The 19,125-nt window shown below is 40.4% G+C and overlaps 1 protein-coding gene across 2 annotated transcripts; it reads right to left on the bottom strand.

Annotated features, from left to right (window-relative positions):
• Nucleotides 1–439: 439 nt before the first annotated feature.
• PRRG4 (proline rich and Gla domain 4) lies at nt 440–17,817 on the bottom strand. 2 transcript variants are annotated; one of them, XM_040495516.1, is made up of 6 exons: nt 17,719–17,817; nt 16,930–17,054; nt 9,643–9,806; nt 8,011–8,059; nt 6,438–6,570; nt 440–1,589 (listed from the first exon to the last, which is right to left on the bottom strand). In XM_040495516.1, the coding sequence occupies exons 2-6, from the start codon at nt 17,030–17,032 to the stop codon at nt 1,355–1,357; spliced, it is 684 nt and encodes a 227-aa protein (XP_040351450.1). In that variant the 5' UTR covers nt 17,033–17,054; nt 17,719–17,817; the 3' UTR covers nt 440–1,354. The 2 variants fall into 2 exon arrangements, with proteins under 2 accessions (XP_040351450.1, XP_040351449.1); XM_040495515.1 differs by lacking the exon at nt 17,719–17,817 and adding an exon at nt 17,392–17,670.
• Nucleotides 17,818–19,125: the final 1,308 nt, after the last annotated feature.

Genomic DNA, 19,125 nt, shown 5'->3' on the forward strand with positions numbered 1-19,125 from the left:
ACATTAAGAGGTACAAGGGGTTGTTGATAACTTTAGTCGGTATTATTATTTTTTAAAAGGTTATTTTATTTTTTTAAATGTTTATTTTTGAGAGAGAGCAAAGCAGGGGAGGGGCAGAGAGAGAGGGAGACAGAGGATCCCAAGCAGGCTCCATGCTGATAGCAGTGAGCTCGATGTGGATCTCAAACCCACGAACTGTGAGATCACGACCTGAGCCGAAGTCAGACACTCAAACAACTGAGCCACCCAGGCGCCCCTAGTCAGCATTATTTTTTTTTTAATTTTTTTTAACGTTTATTTATTTTTGAGACAGAGAGAGACAGAGCATGAACGGGGGAGGGTCAGAGAGAGGGAGACACAGAATCCGAAACAGGCTCCAGGCTCTGAGCTGTCAGCACAGAGCCCGACGCGGGGCTCGAACCCACGGACCGCAAGATCATGACCTGAGCCGAAGTCGGCCGCCCAACCGACTAAGCCACCCAGGCGCCCCTAGTCAGCATTATTTTAATAGCAGAAAAGTAAATTAATTTTTCTAGGTTCTCAAACTATTATTTATAAACTTCAACACATTTTCAAGATAAATAATTATATATAGTGATACATAGATAATTTAGCAATGAAAATGGATATGTCAGTAGAATGGGCAACTTTATCAAGTTCTAGTCACTCCTAGATTTGAAGCCTATGTATTTATTTGACAGTATTACAGCCCTTGCAAATCCTTGCCATTGCAACCCTATACTATCTGAAGAACTAACTCTCTAGCAAGTGATTTTTCTTTAAATTACTCCCTACTCCCCATAGCAAAACATGACTGACAGCAATTGTTAACAACTAAAACCTACAAATTATGGTTCAATACTATGCAATTATTTAAAATGTAAAACCCAGTGATTAAGGCCACCAATTTATACTGAAGTATCAAGTTTTGTAAAGTATTTCCAACCAAAAAGAAATCCTAATAAAGGGTGAGTCCAATATGCTGACTTTGGATAATCTACTGATCAGAAATCATTTTTTTTATATTCAATGCAAGAAATCTATAACCTTTATCTGTACAAAGGATATTTACTAGTTCTAGCTATGGCATCCATAACAGAGTTTTTGAACCATTAAAATAAACAAAAAAGTGCTCTCTTCTTTACTGCAAGGACATGGAATCAAAGTTTCTTATCAAGATGATAATGATCAAGTTCAGGTCCAAGATGCCAACAGAACTTCTGTAGTGTGGTACACATGCTTATTCTTTCTTTGTCCTTAGAGTTTGTCATAAAGGCTGATATGACATGTCTCTTTGGTTCAGGGAAAACAAACCATTCAAATAACATGAATCTCCTTTTTCACCATGATGGGCTTAGTGAGATGGGAGCGACATAGACTTTTTAAATACTCGAAACCCTTTTGTTGGCCCGGGATATGGTGGTGGTGGGGAAACATTGTGTTTTCTGGTCAGTGCCACTGCCTGTTCATAAGAAGGTAATCCTGTGTCCTCTACGGAAGGTGGTGATGGAGTCAAGGCAGCCTCCTCAGGTCTTCTGAAAATGATGGAGGGAGTGTGCCGGCCCCTTCTTACATAGGTGGCTGAAGAACTAAACGGAGAGACTGCGGTTAGATCTAGAAAGGCAGCATTTTAGGTTAAAATGGCAATAGTATAAAACCCAACTGACTATGTTGATAAAAGTTGATCAAAAGCTTATCAAAAGTTGAACTTTTCATAAAAGTTGTTGTTATTACTATAACAACAGTTTTATTTTACACATAAACTCTGATGAAAGAGCAAGCGTTTTGGAGTCAGACACAGGTATGAAACTGGATCCTATCATTTCATAGCTACGTGACCAAAGGCAAGTAATCTAACTCAGTTTCCTCCTCAATAAAATGTGGATAATAATAGCTACCTCAACAGAGTTGTATTGTGTGGATTCAGAAAGATGTCATATTTAAAGTATCTAAGCAGTGTCTGGAACACTATAATAAGGGCTCAAAACATACTAATTCCCTTTTTCTCCCACTCCTGACAGAGAACTTTCTCAAAATCTGTTGTGAAACCAAATCCTTTCTTTTTTTAAATTTTTTTTTTCAACGTTTATTTATTTTTGGGACAGAGAGAGACAGAGCATGAACGGGGGAGGGGCAGAGAGAGAGGAAGACACAGAATCGGAAACAGGCTCCAGGCTCTGAGCCATCAGCCCAGAGCCCGACGCGGGGCTCGAACTCCCGGACCGCGAGATCGTGACCTGGCTGAAGTCGGACGCTTAACCGACTGCGCCACCCAGGCGCCCCAAAACCAAATCCTTTCTTGTTGAAAGGCAGCATTACTCCAAGCCAAGGGAAGTGATGTCACAGAGATAATCACAACAGGTGATGCCTGTCTCTCTCCTATTGCCCCTGCAGTCCTGCTGCCTGGTCCATTCCTCCTAAACAGCACTTCTGTCATGTCCCTCTTCCCTGCAAAAGTGTAACCTGAAGCCTACTTTCCACTGAGTCAAGTTCAACTCCATGCCTCCTTTTTAGAGCCTCCCTTATCCTGGCCTCACCTTATTTTTTACAGCTTTTTGCTCTTGTGAAAGTACTATGTGCAATGAATTCTCTGTCCTGCCTCTGTGTTTTCACTGGCATTGTTTGCTTTCTCAGATTATTGTCTTTTCCGCACTCCATTGACCTAAGACCAACAATTTTAAAAAATATGGCCTAGTTCAAGCCCCACCATTTTCACAAAACTTTGTCAGCTACACCAGCCAATGAAAATTAATATGCAACACGGGTCTGGTGTTTTGAACCTTTGTTTTCCCTTCTCACTATTGAATTACCAATTATAATTTAAACATTAGTAAATTTATCTGTTTAGACTGTGAAGTGGGCTGTACATGAAGCACTTATGCATAAATCAAGTTCATAGAGCTATGGCTGATAAGACAGAATTCATAGGTTAATCCCCAACTTCTAGACAATATTTACAATACTCTTCCTAATAAGAGTTAAGCAGATGCAAAATACTGGAAACTTTTCCAAACCAAGGCAGTCAATTTGCACCTTGGAACACCTTTTCCTTGGAGGTAATAATGAGATATGAAACTAGAGGGAAGGAGACAGGATGACTAGCCTTTCAGTTAGCTGGGGGTGACTGAGAGCATCCATCACAAGCTTATTTAGAGGGCTCCACACAATTCCTTCTCTGCCAGAAATCTGGAACATAGTCATGGTAGGCTAGTCACTTGCCACATTCATTAGCTTATGACCAAAAGTTCTATTTGTTTGCTGACAGAGAATAGGAGAGACAAGTGTTTTATTTGAACAAATAAAATTTTCCGTGTCTACTTTCAAATTTTAAGATATAGAGACAGAGGCACATGGGTGGCTCAGTCGGTTACATGTAAGGCTCTTGATTTCGACTCAGGTCATGATCTCACAGTTCATGGGTTTGAGCCCTACGTATCTCATAAATCTAGTTTTTAATGTCCCCTAAAATTCAAAAGGTTGTTCTGGGGATCAAAGTGAGAAAACAGATGTAAAACCGATGTGTGAACTGTATAGCATTATACTACACTAACATTAATAACTAATCCTACTTTTATTTTTTTTATGATTTTTTTAAAGTTTATTTATTTATTCTTAGTAATCTCTATACCCAACGTGGAGCTTGAACTCACAACCCCAAGATCAAGACTCCACACACTCTATGGACTGAGCTAGCCAGGCACCTCACTAATATTGCTTTCAAAATACGAGATGGGCACCTGGGTGACTCAGCTGAGCATCGGACTTTGGCTCAGGTCATGATCTTGCAGTTTTGTTTTTTTTCTTTCCAGGAAGCAACTTTATTTGTCTTGATCTTGCAGTCCTTGAGTTTGAGCCCTGTGTCGGGCTCTGTGCTGTCAGCATGGAACCCACTTCAGAGCCTCTGTCTCCCCCTCTGCCTCCCCCTCCCCCCCTTGTGCTCTTTTTCTCTCTCTCAAAAATGGATAAACATTCAAAAATACAAAATAAAGAGATATTACGGGTGCCTGGCAGGCTCAGTCGGTAGAGCATGCGACCTCTTGATCTCGAAGTCAAGAGTTCAAGCCCCCATGGTGGGTATAGAGATTACGTAAATAAATAAACTTTAAAAAATAAAATAAGAGATATTCAGGGTTTACACAGAAAACATACATAATAATGGCACTACTTTGCTACCTTTGTATTCTGCTTCTAACCTAAAGCAGGGAAGAAGCTACAAGATTTCAGAGAAAAAAAAAAAAAGCATAAGGTAAGAAGATGTAGTGGTGCAGAAAGTAGAAAAATGAAGAAAAACAAAAGAGAAGAAAACGCCATGCATGAGGACACTGAATAATGGCTAGGCTATCACAGACCTTGAGTGCAATTATTAAACATGAGAGTATACACGAACCTTTTGGGAAAGACATTATGAATGGGGTGAAAAAGAAAGATAAAAGGCAAGAAGAGTCTCCATAGTCAATTTTGCCTGTATCTTCATTAGCCTGTGAGTTTACAGGACTCCCTCCCCTACTTGTGGAGAAAGCCACCCTGAATAAAATATTAGTCAAAAGTCCTAGAAAATGGAACGACCTTGCTCATTTTCTATATTAAATAAGGCAAATTAATAGAAGTCTCTCAGCTTAAAAGATAGTGGCTTAAGAAGAATTAAGTAAGTTCTTCCTTACTTTCTCTCGTTTCTCAAAATTTTCCAGGATTTACAGAGCTCTCTGACAAACTCCTTTGTCCATGCGCACAGGTCATGTTAATGCCTCAGGGAGCTGCTCAGGAATTCCAGCTTGGGGATAGAATTACAATATATGTTGCCCCTGTCCCCCACCCTCTTTCTGCACCTTTGTTGTGGGCATCCTTGAAGGCTCTGTCCTTTTCCATCTGTCTTTTCGTTCACACTTACAATATTTGCCTATTCTTGTGGCTTCCGTTTTTTTTTTTTAAGTAATATTTATGCCCAACGTGGGGCTCAAAGTCATGATCCTGAGATCAACAGTCACATGCTTTACCAACCTGAGTCAGCCAGGCACCCCATGGCTTTAGTTTTTATTCTCCAGTAGATGAATCCTAATTCCACATTTGTTGTCCTAAACTCTTAACTTACGATGAAGAAAAAAATTTTATTGTGGCAAAATATATATAACATAAAATTTGCTATTTTTAACCATTTTTAAGTGTTGCAACTTAGTGGCATTAATTATATTCACAATGTTATTCAACCATCACCACCATTTGCATAACTCTTTCATCAGCTGGTCATGGTCATGAGCTTTTCATAGATTTTGAAAGTGTGAATAGGGATATGTAAGCATCAATTTCAAATAGCCTGTTTAGCACTTAGTACTTTTTTTAAAATGAGGTTATTGTTACACTTACTCACCTACACTTACTGAGAAGGTAATAGAGATAATGTAGAAGAGAATAACTTTTCATTTTTATGAGGATGCTGAGATTCTATTATCTAAACAATTATGGCTTTTATGAAGCCTTATGAAGCTTTATTAATGTGCTATTATCTTCAAGTGGTAACCATTTTATTTCATTCATTTTTATTTAAAATATCAATAAAAATGTTTGAATTTAAAACGAGTTACACTGATTTCATTGGGTAGCCACATGGCTAGATCTGCTCATACTGGGACTCGGAGTAAATGATGGGACTTCTTGCTTCTGGAAACAATGTGAGGACACTGGTATCTGCCTCCTGCTTGAGAAGGAAATATTAAACACTCAAGTTGACACTTGTGAATTCTCTTATATTCTTTTGAAGGACCTTGGAAATAGTGTCAATAGATTGTTTATGTAAGTGTTAAATTAGGCAACCAAACCACTGTCACAGACTAGAGGAGACCAGAGGGACATGTCAACTAAATGCAGTGTGGTATCTTGACTGTGTCCTAGAGCAGAAAGAGGACATGAATGGCAAAATTGGTGAAATCTGAATAAGGTCTAAAGTTTAGTTAACAGTAACATACCAGTGTTGGTTTGTTTGTTTTACAAATGTTCTCTGGGAGTGTGAGATGTGAGATGTTAACAATGAGAAAAACTGGATGAAGGATGGGAAAACTCTGTATTATCTTGGCAACTTTCCTGTATATCTAAAGTTATTCCAAAATAAAAAAAAAAATTTTACTTAAAAAAAACAGGCAGCCACTTTTATCCATTTAAAAATAACGACATAGAGGAGTGCCTGGGTGGCTCACTTGGTTAAGCATCTGATACTTGGTTTCAGCTCAGGTCATGATCTTGTGGTTCGTGGGATCAAGCCCTGCATCGGGCTTTGCTCTGGCAGTGCAGAGCCTGTTTGGGATTCTCTCTCCCCGCCTTTCTCAGTCCCTCCCATGCTTACAATCTCTCTTTCTCAAAATAAATAAACATTACAAAAATTTTTTTAATAAAATAACAATATAGAATGTATAATAGTGAATTAAATGTTTTTACTTGGTACTTACCCTGGATATTGTTGCCTGTTACACTTGGTGATACAAAGATAGTAACCAAGTAATCCAAAAGTAACCAAAAATACTCCAGCAGCAATTAATCCAGTCAGAAGGCCCATGACATCAATTTTTTCTCTGTTGCCATCTTAAGAGAAGTCATTTAGTTAATATTTATTTAATATTTTAAAATCATTAAAAATATATACTAACTGGAAAGCACTACCTATGATTTCAATAAATTTAACACTGGATCTAAATATTCTATTAAGCATCTAATAATATTGATTTTTCTAAAAAGTCTTTGCGTTAGTGACATGACCCAAAAAATTTGTAAATGGCACTTTCTAAAAGTCCTAGTTATAGTTTCATTTATTTTATTTAATTTTTTTTAAGTTTATTTCTTTATTTCCAGAGACAGAGAGAGAGTCCCAAGCAGGCTCCACACTCAGCGTGGAGCCCAACATGGGGCTCAATTCCTTGACCCTAGGATCACAAGCTGAGCCAAAATCAAGAGTTGGATGCTCTGGGGCGCCTGGGTGGCGCAGTCGGTTAAGCGTCCGACTTCAACCAGGTCACGATCTCGCGGTCCGTGAGTTCGAGCCCCGCGTCGGGCTCTAGGCTGATGGCTCGGAGCCTGGAGCCTGTTTCCGATTCTGTGTCTCCCTCTCTCTCTCTGCCCCTCCCCCATTCATGCTCTGTCTCTCTCTCTGTCCCAAAAATAAATAAAAAACGTTGAAAAAAAAATTAAAAAAAAAAAAAAAAGAGTTGGATGCTCAACCAACTGAGCCACCCAGGTGCCCCTCATTTACTTTAAATAGATCATATTAAATGAATAGTATTTAAGACTAAACATATTCTAGGGTGCCTGGCTGGCCAAGTTGGAAGAACAGGTGGCTCCTGATCTCAGGGTCATGAGTTCAAGCCCCATGTGGGGTGTAGATAGAGATTACTAAATAAGTAAATAAACTTAAAAAAATACTAAACAAAACATTCTTTGTCTAACTAGGCACATTTCAGTATTAAATACACAGATAAATGTACTAAGAAACACTAGCATAGCAATGTAATAAAGTCTCCTCAGAGCTGGGGCTCTACCTGAGGGGAATGAAAGAGTTGGCAAAGAAGACTTGACTAAAAAGCAGCTACAAATGATAAATATAGATAAAATAAAGGATCTCCCCTCTGTAGAAGTTACTTAATTCTAACACTCTTAATTCACCTAGTAGCAGAAGTATTCCACTCACTTGCAATGGTAAAAGAGAAAAAAAAATTAAAATAGCTTACTACTTGGAACTAATGAAGTCCTACTTTTATTCTGTGCAAGTCTCGACTTAGCTGAGTTGTTTAAAACACCTTTAAGCCTATTATCTCATTTCCCTAGTATCTCACCAAACTTGATTTTCAGTGTGTAAAGATGAACGTGGCTTCCTCTGTCTTAGATAGCCCAGTGTATAATTGAGAAATCTTCCCTGGGTTTACAAGGTATGTATGTTGAGCAACAACCAAACTCAAACAATGAAACTAAAATGTATTATAACAGAGAGAGGGTGGGAAAAACATTAAATTCGGTCAATTCTTGCCTTACCTGATTTTGTGGTTGGTCCTTTGATGGAATATTCTTGCCAAAATGACATCTAAGAGAAAAGCAAACGTGCCAAGTTTATTTCATTGTTTTATTATCATTTCATTTGGTCCCAATGATCCACACAGGGGTGGTAAATTCTTGGCATGTGCCACAGGTAAGATACCAGTTTATTCAAGCTAGAGGGTGTGACTCATTCTAACTAAAGCACTAACACCCACCACTGTTTCTCCCAACTCTGAAATTGGTCAGGGGATTACTGGCCATGCCAGCTCCCCACTGCTGTACCCTGCCGTTCTCCCTTCACCTGCTCAGAGTCCCCACTCAGGCATTAGGTGAAACTATCAGTGGGTCAGTGACAGCACCAAACGTGGGAGCTGAAACCGTGGACCCATTACCAAGTTTGAAAAGGAGTCTGAACTTTTCTGTGCTAGGTGGGCCCTAAGTTTGCTAGATTTTTTTGAAAGGTATTGATTGAGAAAGACATCCCTGAGATTCTGTAAGTTCAGTGTTTCTTGAGAGAATGAAGCAGATTTTAAGGAACCATGATAAAATCATTCAATGGGTTTGTGACAAACAGAATAAAATTTCAACAGGCACAACTACAAAGTACAGACTTTGTTTTCCTTCTCCAAAAGATGTGGCAGATATCAGTGGGGAATGAGAGGCTGGGAGCAATTTTAGAAGAAAAAGGAACTAAGTTCCATTAATACCTGCATTTGAAGGATACCTGGAGCTCTTATTGACCAAAGAGTAAAACAGGACTCTTGAGGAAAGGAAAAAGGAGCTGTTATTTAATTTACAAAAGTAAAGAATTTGGATCACTTAACATTCTTTAAGAATGTGCCAGGTTATACAGGGATAGTGCTGTCCATTTTTTTTTTGTACTGTTCCAAGATTAATAGATAGGATTTAATTCTATTTTAAAGGAGAACATCTAGGGGGCATGTGGGTGGCTCAGTCAGTTGACTGTCTGACTCTTGATTTTGGCTCAGTTCATGACCTCACGGTTTATGAGATCGAACCCTAAGTCGGGATCTGCAATGACAGTGTAGAGCCTGCTTGGGATTCTCCCTCTTTGTCCCTCCCCACCCCCTTCAAAATAAATTAAAAAAAGGGAGAACTTCTGAAAGTTTTTTCCCTTGAATTACACAGATATACCAAACAATAAACTCCTGAATGCAGAGACTATATATTTTGTATCTTCACTCTTTGGCAGAGCAGTTGACATAATAGATTGTTAATACATAACAGTAATCAGAAAAGATAAGGTCACTGATAGGAAAATTTCTGAGTCTAGAATGATTGAAGCTAACTAAGAGTCTGAGAATTAACTCAAATAATATCTTAAAATTTAATTCACTCTGCCTTATAATTGTTTTTGAATATAATAAACATTAAACACACAAAATCACAGCATAATTGACAACTTGCTAATTACTACAAGCCCATTTAATTAAATATAAAAACCAAGTTTAAATAGCTTAATTATCATTTTAAAGAAGTAAAGAGGGGTAACAGGTATACAATCTTGATTTTATTTTAACCATAAAATCTCTGATGACTGAGAGTGACACTTTAAGTATCATTTAATAATAATAATTTCCAGTCAATTAACATTATAAACCAAATTACCGTTTTGTCTTCATCCACAAAAATTTCTCTGGCTTCCTCATAATTACAAACTTCTTCTATGCACTCTCTTTCTAGGTCACCGGGCGTGAAGAGCTCCAAATCAAATCTATTGTATAGGAGGTGTCTACGTATGAAAAGGTTTGCTTCTTCTTTTGATGTGAAGACTAATAAAGAAATAGAAAGATTTCAAAGGTTGATAAAAATAGGGCAGAAAATTTCTGTTTTAACTGTGGAAAAGTAAATAATTCTCTTGATGTAAGATTACACCAAATTTTCTTGTATGGTTTTAAGTCCTGACAAAAAGAAATCTCATCAGTAAAAATAATTTCTGTTAAATATGAAATACATATACTAGCATAAGTATAATTTTGATTTATGTCCAAATTATTAGCATAAATTAAAATAATTTAAACATCACTTTTCCCTCCAGACAATAACATTTCCAAGAAATGACAGGTCAGACTATTCTACTTCTAAAGGGTTGGCTCTCTATTATCTTGACTGAGAAAAATTAGTTTGGTGTCATGGACAGAGTATTGGACTCAGAGAAGACAGAGATTCTCGGTTTTGATTTGGCTTAGCTATTGGCTGTGTATCCTGGGATAGTCACTTACATCTCTGGTTTGCTATTTCTTCATTTGTAAAATTGGAAAATGAACTAAATAATTACTAAGATCTTTTTATGTTTTAAAATTATAAATTCATACATTTACATTAATTTTTTTAATTAAAAAATTTTTAAACGTTTATTTATTTTTGAGAGAGAGAGAGAGAGAGAGAGAGACAGAGACAGAGTGTGAGCAGGGAAGGGGAAGAGACAGAGAGGGAGACAGAGTCCAAAGCAGGCTCCAGGCTCTGAGCTGTTGGCACAGAGCCTGATTTGGGGTTTAAACCCATGAACTGTGAGATTATAATCTGAGCCAAAGTTGGATGTTCAAGTGATTGAGCCACCCAGGCACCCCTAATTTAAAAAAAAAAATTAATGTTTATTTATTTAAAAAAAAATTTTTTTTTTAACGTTTATTTATTTTTGACACAGAGAGAGACAGAGAATGAACAGGGGAGGGGCAGAGAGAGAGGGAGACACAGAATGCAAAACAGGCTCCAGGCTCTGAGCAGTCAGCACAGAGCCCGACGCGGGGCTCGAACTCATGGACCGTGAGATCATGACCTGGACCGAAGTCGGACGCTTAACCGACCAAGCCACCCAGGCGCCCCATTGTTTATTTATTTTTGAGAGAGATGGAGCACGAGCAGGGGAGGGGAAGAGAGAGAGGGAGACACAGAATCTGAAGCAAGCTTCAGGCTCTGAGCTGTCAGCACAGAGCCCAACGTAGGACTCAAACTCACAAAGTGTGAGATCATGACTTGAGCCAAAGTCAGATGCCCAACCAACTGAGCTACCCAGGCATCCCAATGTATTAAAAATTTTAGAGCAAGTTTATACTAAAAACTTATAAAATTTTAAACTTCTAAGTTAATAAAATTATAAGTTAATTATAAGATTAATTAAAAGACATTCAGCCCCAGGATGCCTGGGTGGCTCAGGTTATGATCTCACGGTTTGTGAGTTCAAGCCTCATGTCAGGCTGGCTGCTGTCAGCTCAAGCCTGGAGACTGATTTGGGTTCTGTGTCTCCCTCTCTCTCCTCTCTCTGCCCCTCCCTCGCTTGTGCTCTGTCTCTCTCTGTTTCTCTCTTAAAAATAAATAAATGTTAAAAAAAAAAAGACATTCAGTCCCTCCTAAAGAATTAGTTCCTTCTACCTACCCTCCAAATATGTGTCTCCAATACTTTATAAGACTCCCTCTATCTTTTCTGGGAAGGTAAATGGTAAACACGATAGAGTTTAGCACAGGTTGACACAAAACCAAAATGTCCCACCATGGCAGTATTTTAAAAACCCACAAACTTAAAACTCATTCTGGCATCACACAAAGAATGCTTAAAAAATCTTGCTCCTGGGGCACCTGGGTGGCTCAGTCGGTTAAGCGACTGACTCGTGATTTCCACTCAGGCCATGATCTCATGATTCCTGAGATCAAGTCCACATGGGGCTCTGCACTGACAGTGAGGAGCCTATTTGGGACTCTGCCCCTTCCCTTCTGTGTTCATGCATACTATAAGTAATAAACATTAAAAAAATAAAAAAAGAAATCTTGTTCCAGGTCACATTACCAAGACTGGAATTCAGAAACTGTGAAAACTACGACAAATGCTTAAAAGAATTTGGTATTTCTCACTGCTAACCATTACTATAAAGGAAGAATATATTAAAGTGGGCGACTGAAATACTGAGTACTAATGAGAGAGCATGGCTTGAAAGATTAATATTGATTTGTGAATGATCTCAGGTTAGCCATTTATTCTTAGTCCCTTGAGAACAGTCACACCTTGTCCAAGATATTTTTTTTCCACTAACCAATCACCTTTCCAAATAGGTCTGAATCTTATAGAGCTATTTTGTTCAATACAATAGCCATTAGGCACACATATGGCTATTGAGAACTGAACTACGGCCAATTTGAATTGAGATGTGCTATAAATGTAAAATATGCACTGGATTCGAAAGACTTAATTAAAAAAGTGAAATATATCAATGTCTTATATTGCTTATATTTGGAAATGATATTTAGGATATAATGGCTTAAATTAAATATATGAAAAACATATAATTTTATCAATTATGTTTACATTTTTAATATGGTTATTAGAAAATTTTAAATTTTGGGGGCACCTGGGTGGCTCAGTAGGTTAAGTGTCCCGACTTTGGCTCAGGTCATGATCTTGCAGCCCCCTGCATCAGGCTCTTTGCTGATAGCTCAGAGCCTGGAGCCTGCTTCAGAGTCTTTGTGTGTATCTCTCTCTGCCACTTCCTGCCTTATGCTCTGTCTCTCTCTCAAAAATGAAAAAACATTAAAAAAAAGAAAAGAAAAAAAGAAAATTTTAAATTATTTATGTGGTTTACATTATGTTTCTATTGGTCTGCATTATTCCAGCATATACATATCTATGTTATAAATAACATGTATGGGCTATTTGGACTGGGGTGGTGGGGAAGCTAGAATGGAATCACTGTTGATAACTGTTTTCAGAAATATTCTAGGGGCACATGGGTGGCTCAGTCAGATGAGTGTTGGACTCCCTTTTTTAAAAAAAAATTTTTAATGTTTATTCATTTTTGAGAGACAGAGAGAGACAGAGCATGAGCGGGGAAGGGGCCACAGAGAGGGAGACACAGAATCTGAAATAGGATCCAGGCTCTGAGGTGTCAGCACAGAGCCCAATGCAGGGCTCAAACTCACAAACTGCGAGATCCTGACCTGAGCCAAAGTTGGACGCTCAACTGACTGAGCCACTCAGGCGCCCCTAGATGAGTGTTGGACTCTTGATTTTGGCTCAGATCCTGGTCCCAGGGTCATGGGATCGAGCCCCAAGTTGGGCTCTGTGCTGAGTATGGAACCTGCTTGGGATTCTCTCTCCCTCTGCCCCTCACCCCTGCCCATGTTCTCTCTCTCTCTAAAAGGAAAAGAAAAGAAAAAAATATTCTAAAAGGCAACCAGTATGATGAAATCTTTCTATTCTTTATTCTCCCTTGTCTTCTTATAGATTTTATGCTACTACCAAATAGAGACAAAATGAAAAAATTTCCAAATCACCATCATCTCTCATTGGGATTCTTACATTGGTCCTCGAAGGGGTTGCCTTGCTTCCCTACAGTCTGTTTTTAACGTTGTGTTGTAGCCTCACTGGCTTCCATTGCACCTTTGTACTTGCTATTTCTCCTGAACAGAACTTTCTTCTTTCAGTTTGTTCTTCCATCTCCTTTAGGATTTTGTTCAATGTTAGCTTAACTCCCATCCCCACCCACCCACCTCTGGCACTCCCCTGTCCCTTACTATACTTTGTTTTTCTCCATAGCACTTATCACCATCAGGTGTTTTATATGTGTTACCCACTTACTTGTTACCAGTGTTTCCCTCACTAGAAGAAAAAATTTCATTCAAGTAGGCATGCAGTTCCTGACACATACAAGGCACTCAAAAAACTTTACTAAATGAATGAATGAACTCAACTTTTCTATGTTGGGAAGAAACTCTTGGACCTAAATTCTACTAGTTAAAACAATTCATAGGTATAATCTGGTATTACTCAATTTATTGTAGGTTTAAAATACTAAACCAGTGATGAAGTAACTCATGGCCTGCCTAACTTAGCTATACTTACTACATGAAATCTAATTTTAGAATGGAGAATTAGAAATCTGCTTTTGTATTGCTATTTCTCAGATGTGGTTAGATCTTTACATTTTATTGGCTAAGAAAGCAATGCAAATTTCTCACTGTTGGTCTTTCCTTCAAGCAGGTTATTTGAATTATAAAAATACTCTGCTCTCCATGGGCGACTGGGTGGCTCAGTTGGTGAGTGTCTGACTTTGGCTCAGGTCATGATTCCACGGCTTGTGGGTTTGAGCCCCACATCTGGTTCTGTGCTGACAGCTTGGAGCCTGGAGCCTCCTTCAAATTCTGTCTCTGGCTCTCTTTCAACCCCTCCCCCCAAATATAAAATAACATTAAAATTTTTTTAAAAAAAGACTCTGTGCCCTCCAGATGGGATTCAATAGCACTACTTTCAACTTGAAAGGAAAGTAAGAAAGAGAGAATCATAAACATTTTTATTGTTCTTGGGATGATACTTATGCCAGTAAAATCTTCACCCCCAAATTAAACATGGCCTCCAGGGGCTGCTGTTTGCCACTTCCCTAAGTGTGAAAGTTCTGATTCCATCAGTGGTTGACCTCAGACTTTCAGTGCTTCATTAAACTTGTTCCTGCCACCCTTTTGATCTTAGGAGAAATACTGTCCTTTGTTGTTTGGGTCCTATGTAACTGTGAATTTGTTTGTTATCCAAAGAAGCAAACCTCCTGGTCCTGGGGCATTCGGGACTTCCTGTAAGAGTTCCTATTTTCCCTCTGCCCATTGCTGGAAGATATGCGGTCCTTAGTACTTTTGTATTTGCCTCCTCAGGTTCTCTTCCCATGTTGATTTCTCCCAGTTAAGGCTGTCCTAAGAGGCTGTCTCTGCTTTCTGATGTTTCAAACCCACCAACCCAGGGATTTTATTTGCTCCCTCTCTCCTTCTCCCTCTCTCATGCCATGTTTTCTAAATAAACTCCTTTTAAGTCATTTCAACTCCACCTTTGGGCTTTATCAGAGTTTAGCTGAAGGTCCTTTATTTTCCTGGTTACTTTTCATATCGCCACTTATTATTGGCTTCTGTGCCATACAACTCTCCAGAGTTACTGCTATTCTTTCCTCTCTCTGGAGCTCTCTGTCCCTACCTCTGTCACAGAGCTTATGGAGATTATCTCTTTACATCCTACCCTCTTTGCCAGATGAAGAGGTCTTCCAGGGCAGGGACTAGTCTTTCACTGCTGTATCTCCAGCACCTAGCATTGGGCCTGGCACATAGTATGTGATCATAAAGTGATTACTAACTGAACAAATTAGCTCTTTAAATATATAGGATTCCTTGGGACACCTGGGTGGCTCAATCAGTTAAGCATCTGACTCTTGATTTCAGCTCAGGTGTGGTCTTGAGGTTTGTGGGATTGAGCCCCACAATGGGCTCCACACTGACACCTCCGAGCCTGCTTGGGATTCTCTCTCTCTCTCTCTCTCTCTCTCTCTCTCTCTCTCTCTTTCTGCCCTTCCCCCACATGCTCTTTAAATAAATAAATAAATAAATAAATAAATAAATAAATAAATAAATAAACTTAAGAAATACAGGATTTCTTGTTTACATTTCCCACAGATATTTCCAGTCTTCTGCACTCGAGTATGATCTCTAAATTCCTTCCATAGTCTGTGATGTCCTTGAGAATGTCTTTTATGTCTGTATTATGTGAATGAATGAATATATTCATAAGCATACTGGGGATCAGCACCTGGTCCCACTGAGTGTAGACCTTCAATCTTACATATGCGGTGTAATTTGGGAGGCACCGAGAAGGATCTCCTTCTAAAATCTGTCCCTATACTCACTAGCTAGCTTATCCATTGCCTAGAATTCTGCTATTAGGGTTTGACTCCTTTGGGTTAAGATACCTATCCTTTTGGGTTAAGATGTCCTATCTTAAAATACACACACACACACACACACACATGCACACACAGACACACACCCTCCTGGAAGGTTTAATACACTCAGCTTTATTAATCATTAATAAGTTATCCAGGAGTATTAGTATAACAGATCCTTCCCAAATGAAAATGAGCTGAGACTAGATCTAATGAGAAGGAACAAGGGACAGGAATGTGTGGAGAACGAAGTAGATCCAAAATACTGGCACTGGGTAGGGAAGCATAATGGCTAGGCAGAGAGAAGGATGCTGAAACCAAAGCCAATATTTTTTTTCTTTTCTGACTTTTCTTTTTTTAAAGTTTATTTATTTTGAGAGAGACAGAGACAGTGCAAGTGGGGGCGGGGCAGAAAGAGAGGGAGAGAGAGAGAATCCCAAGTAGGCTCCTCACTGTTGCACAGAGTCCAATGTGGGGCTTGAACTCACCTAAACCAAGAGAGCGGAAACCAAGAGTCCAAGGCTTAACCAACTGAGCCATCCAGGCACCCCTCTTGTCTGTTTTTGTCTAAGATAGACTTTTAAAATGTGATCAGGAACCAGTCTATTTATGACCTGGAACCCGCAAGGTATGAAATTCTAGGTTAGCAAGCCCCAAGCCTAATCTTCCCACAACCATCTGACTTCATCCAGATAATCAGACAATTTGATGTCAAAAAGCACCTCAGGGATCATTCTACTCCCCACTCCCATCATTTTACAGAGGAAGAAATTCAAGTGGAGAAGGGTTAAGTAACTTGCCCAGGGTCTTATCACAAGTCCAGACTAGATCCTGGACTCCTTGTCCATCTTTCCAGGAAGAACAAGTAATTATGCTCATTATAATTACCACATAGCCTCATCTAGAAAAACGGCACTCACTGATTTTCAGAAGGTGAAACAGGCTTTCCATTCAGTGAACCACAAACAAGGTCTTAAATATATATTTATCAAAAGTAACCTACAGAAATAAATTTGTATAAATTGTACCCAACATAACCACAACACTGCCAAATAAACCACAAATTAAACTAAGGGATATTTTGGTGCTTTTTATGATTGATGGGGGCATGTAATTTCAAAGACTACACTTTCTCGCTGGAGATCTGTAATACGTGGCTCGGGTTTCCGGGGTGGGGGGGGGGCTTCCTCGGAACGGAGGCCATGCTTACCTTCTTCTCCAGCATGCCCAGACTCCTTTGGACTTCTTGTGCAATGAGGAAACGCGAAGGTAACTATGCGCAGTTGGCTGAGAAAAACCAGAAGTGTAAACATAGTCTGGTAACTGCCAAACAAACTGAAACAAAATAACAACAGCAAAAAGTCAAAAAAGCCCCTGGCTCAGCGCTTTGAGTTTTCGTGGGAACTGAGTCACCCACCTGCTGCGCTCCCAGCAACCGCCTGACTGCGCCCGCTCTCGGGTTTCGGTCACCCGGGCCCGACCCGCGCCCGGAAAGCGGCTCCGAGAGCGCCTAGTGACAAATGCTGCGCCCCCGGTGCTCTGCCGACTGCTGAGCGGACACCTGTCGCCGCGGGCAGCCCTCTACCTTCAGTTCCAATCGGACCCGGTCCGCGAGGGGGCCCCGCTCCGAGAAACCCATTCCCGGCCCTAGCCAAGCCGTCGGGCCCCGCACCTGAGGCTCTGGGCGCATGTTCCTGCAGTTCCCGGGCCGAAGCCCCGTCGGCGGGTGGTCCCTGCGGCCGCCAGACCCTCCGTCCCGGCGTCCCCGACCCCCAAATCTCGGCGACAATCCCGGCCTCTCTCTCCGCAAGGCCGGAGTGGCCTCCGCGTTCGGGCCGTGGAAGCGCCTGGGGTCTGCGGAGGGGCGCCCGGGGACGCGCGGCGTTAAGTTCCTGCCTTGATCCCGAGAGGCCGTGGAGCAGAGCAGTGGGAGAGGGAGGGCGGAGGCGGCTACCTGGGGAGCACCCGCCGCGCTCCTCCTCCCGGGGGGCCGGCCTACCTGCGGCGGGCGGGCGATACGCGGGTGCTTCCCGAGCCGCCGCAGCTTCAGCCGGGAGCCTCGGGCGAGCCCGGCCGCCTGCAGCCAGTTCTGGCCCCGCCTTGGCGCGCGGGTGGCAGGTTTTGGACTGGTTTCTAGACCCGGCGTTGCTTGCGAGTTCAGGGGGCGTTTTCAAAAGTGCTCGGTGGTAAGCAGAGCGCCCCCCGGCGCATCCCGCGGGCTTGTCGCTTTGGATTTCCCTGGGCTAGGGGTCTGTCTTGTGGTTACTTTAGGTCAGCGGTTCTCAGAGGGTGGTCCGGGAACGAAAACAAAATATTCACCAGAGAAAATACACTTCACTAGCAATAGGAAATGGGAAGTGACTTTAAAACTAATCGATTACATTGGTTTTCAAATCGTGGTCCGCCAGGTCTTGGGATGTTTCTAAGATCCTTTCAAGGGGTCTCCTAGGTCAAAACTATTTCCATTAGGGTAAAAAGACATGATTTGCCTTTTTCACTTCCGTTGTCTCACGACCGTACAACGGAAATTTCCAGAGGCCATTTGACGTGAATGGTGTCATCACTCTAATAGAATGCCTGTATGGATATTATTGTGTTTTCTATGGTAGCAGGTTTAAGTATCCATATGTACGTTTCTATAGAGATTAATAAAGTTAATTTGTTCTCACTACTGTATAACTGTAACCTCATTATTTAAAAAAAAACAAAAGCAAAAACATCTTGAAATCTTGAACTTTTCGTTGAGTTTATGAGGAAACAACAAAAAAGTACACTTTGTTGTTTTGATTTGGAATAATATTTTGAAAATATCTCAGTTTTAATATGTAATATGATCTAATCAGATATAATTCACATAAGTAAAGGCTCTATAGGGCCCTTGATAGAGTGTAAAGCGTCCGGAGACCCAATCGTTTGAGAATTGGTGCCTCAAGTAATGAAGGCAGCAGGCTGTAAGAGGACCTATTCAGGTAACATTCACATCCTTCATTGTCCAAATAACATGCTTCACAATTCTTTGAAACATTACTTAAGATTCTGAGGGGTCCCTGGGTGGCTCAGTCGGTTAAGCCTCCAACTTTGGCTCAGGTCATGATCTCACAGTTCCTGACTTCCAGCTCTACCCACATTGGTCTCGGTGCTGGCAGCTCAGAGCCAGAGCCTGCTTCCGATTCTGTGTCTCTCTCTGTTCCTTCCCCGCTTGCACTCTGTCTCTCTCTCTCAAAAATAAACATTAAAAAAAAAAAAAAAAAGATTCTGTGCTTTGACCAAAGTGGCTTGGCACTTGCTGGAAATCAGAGGAAACATTTTTTTCCCCTTTCTAGTTTTTTATTAATTCAGTATCCACCCAATTCTTTTTTTCTGCTCGCAAAGTCTATTGCCTACTGTATTCTAATTATTTAGAATT

Source organism: Herpailurus yagouaroundi, unplaced genomic scaffold (genome assembly GCF_014898765.1).
Source record: "Herpailurus yagouaroundi ecotype Mexico unplaced genomic scaffold, PumYag 187, whole genome shotgun sequence".
Taxonomy (NCBI): domain Eukaryota; kingdom Metazoa; phylum Chordata; class Mammalia; order Carnivora; family Felidae; genus Herpailurus; species Herpailurus yagouaroundi.

What these genes read in the sequence shown, in the direction of transcription:
- PRRG4 (XM_040495516.1), bottom strand. Translation starts at nt 17,032, where the DNA reads ATGTTTACACTTCTGGTTTTTCTCAGCCAACTGCGCATAGTTACCTTC. An exon ending in TTGTGGATGAAGACAAAACG is followed by an intron (nt 8,060 to 9,642) that starts GTAATTTGGTTT and finishes CTTTTCTCTTAG; the next exon opens with ATGTCATTTTGGCAAGAATA. An exon ending in AACAGGCAACAATATCCAGG is followed by an intron (nt 1,590 to 6,437) that starts GTAAGTACCAAG and finishes CTCTCCGTTTAG; the next exon opens with TTCTTCAGCCACCTATGTAA.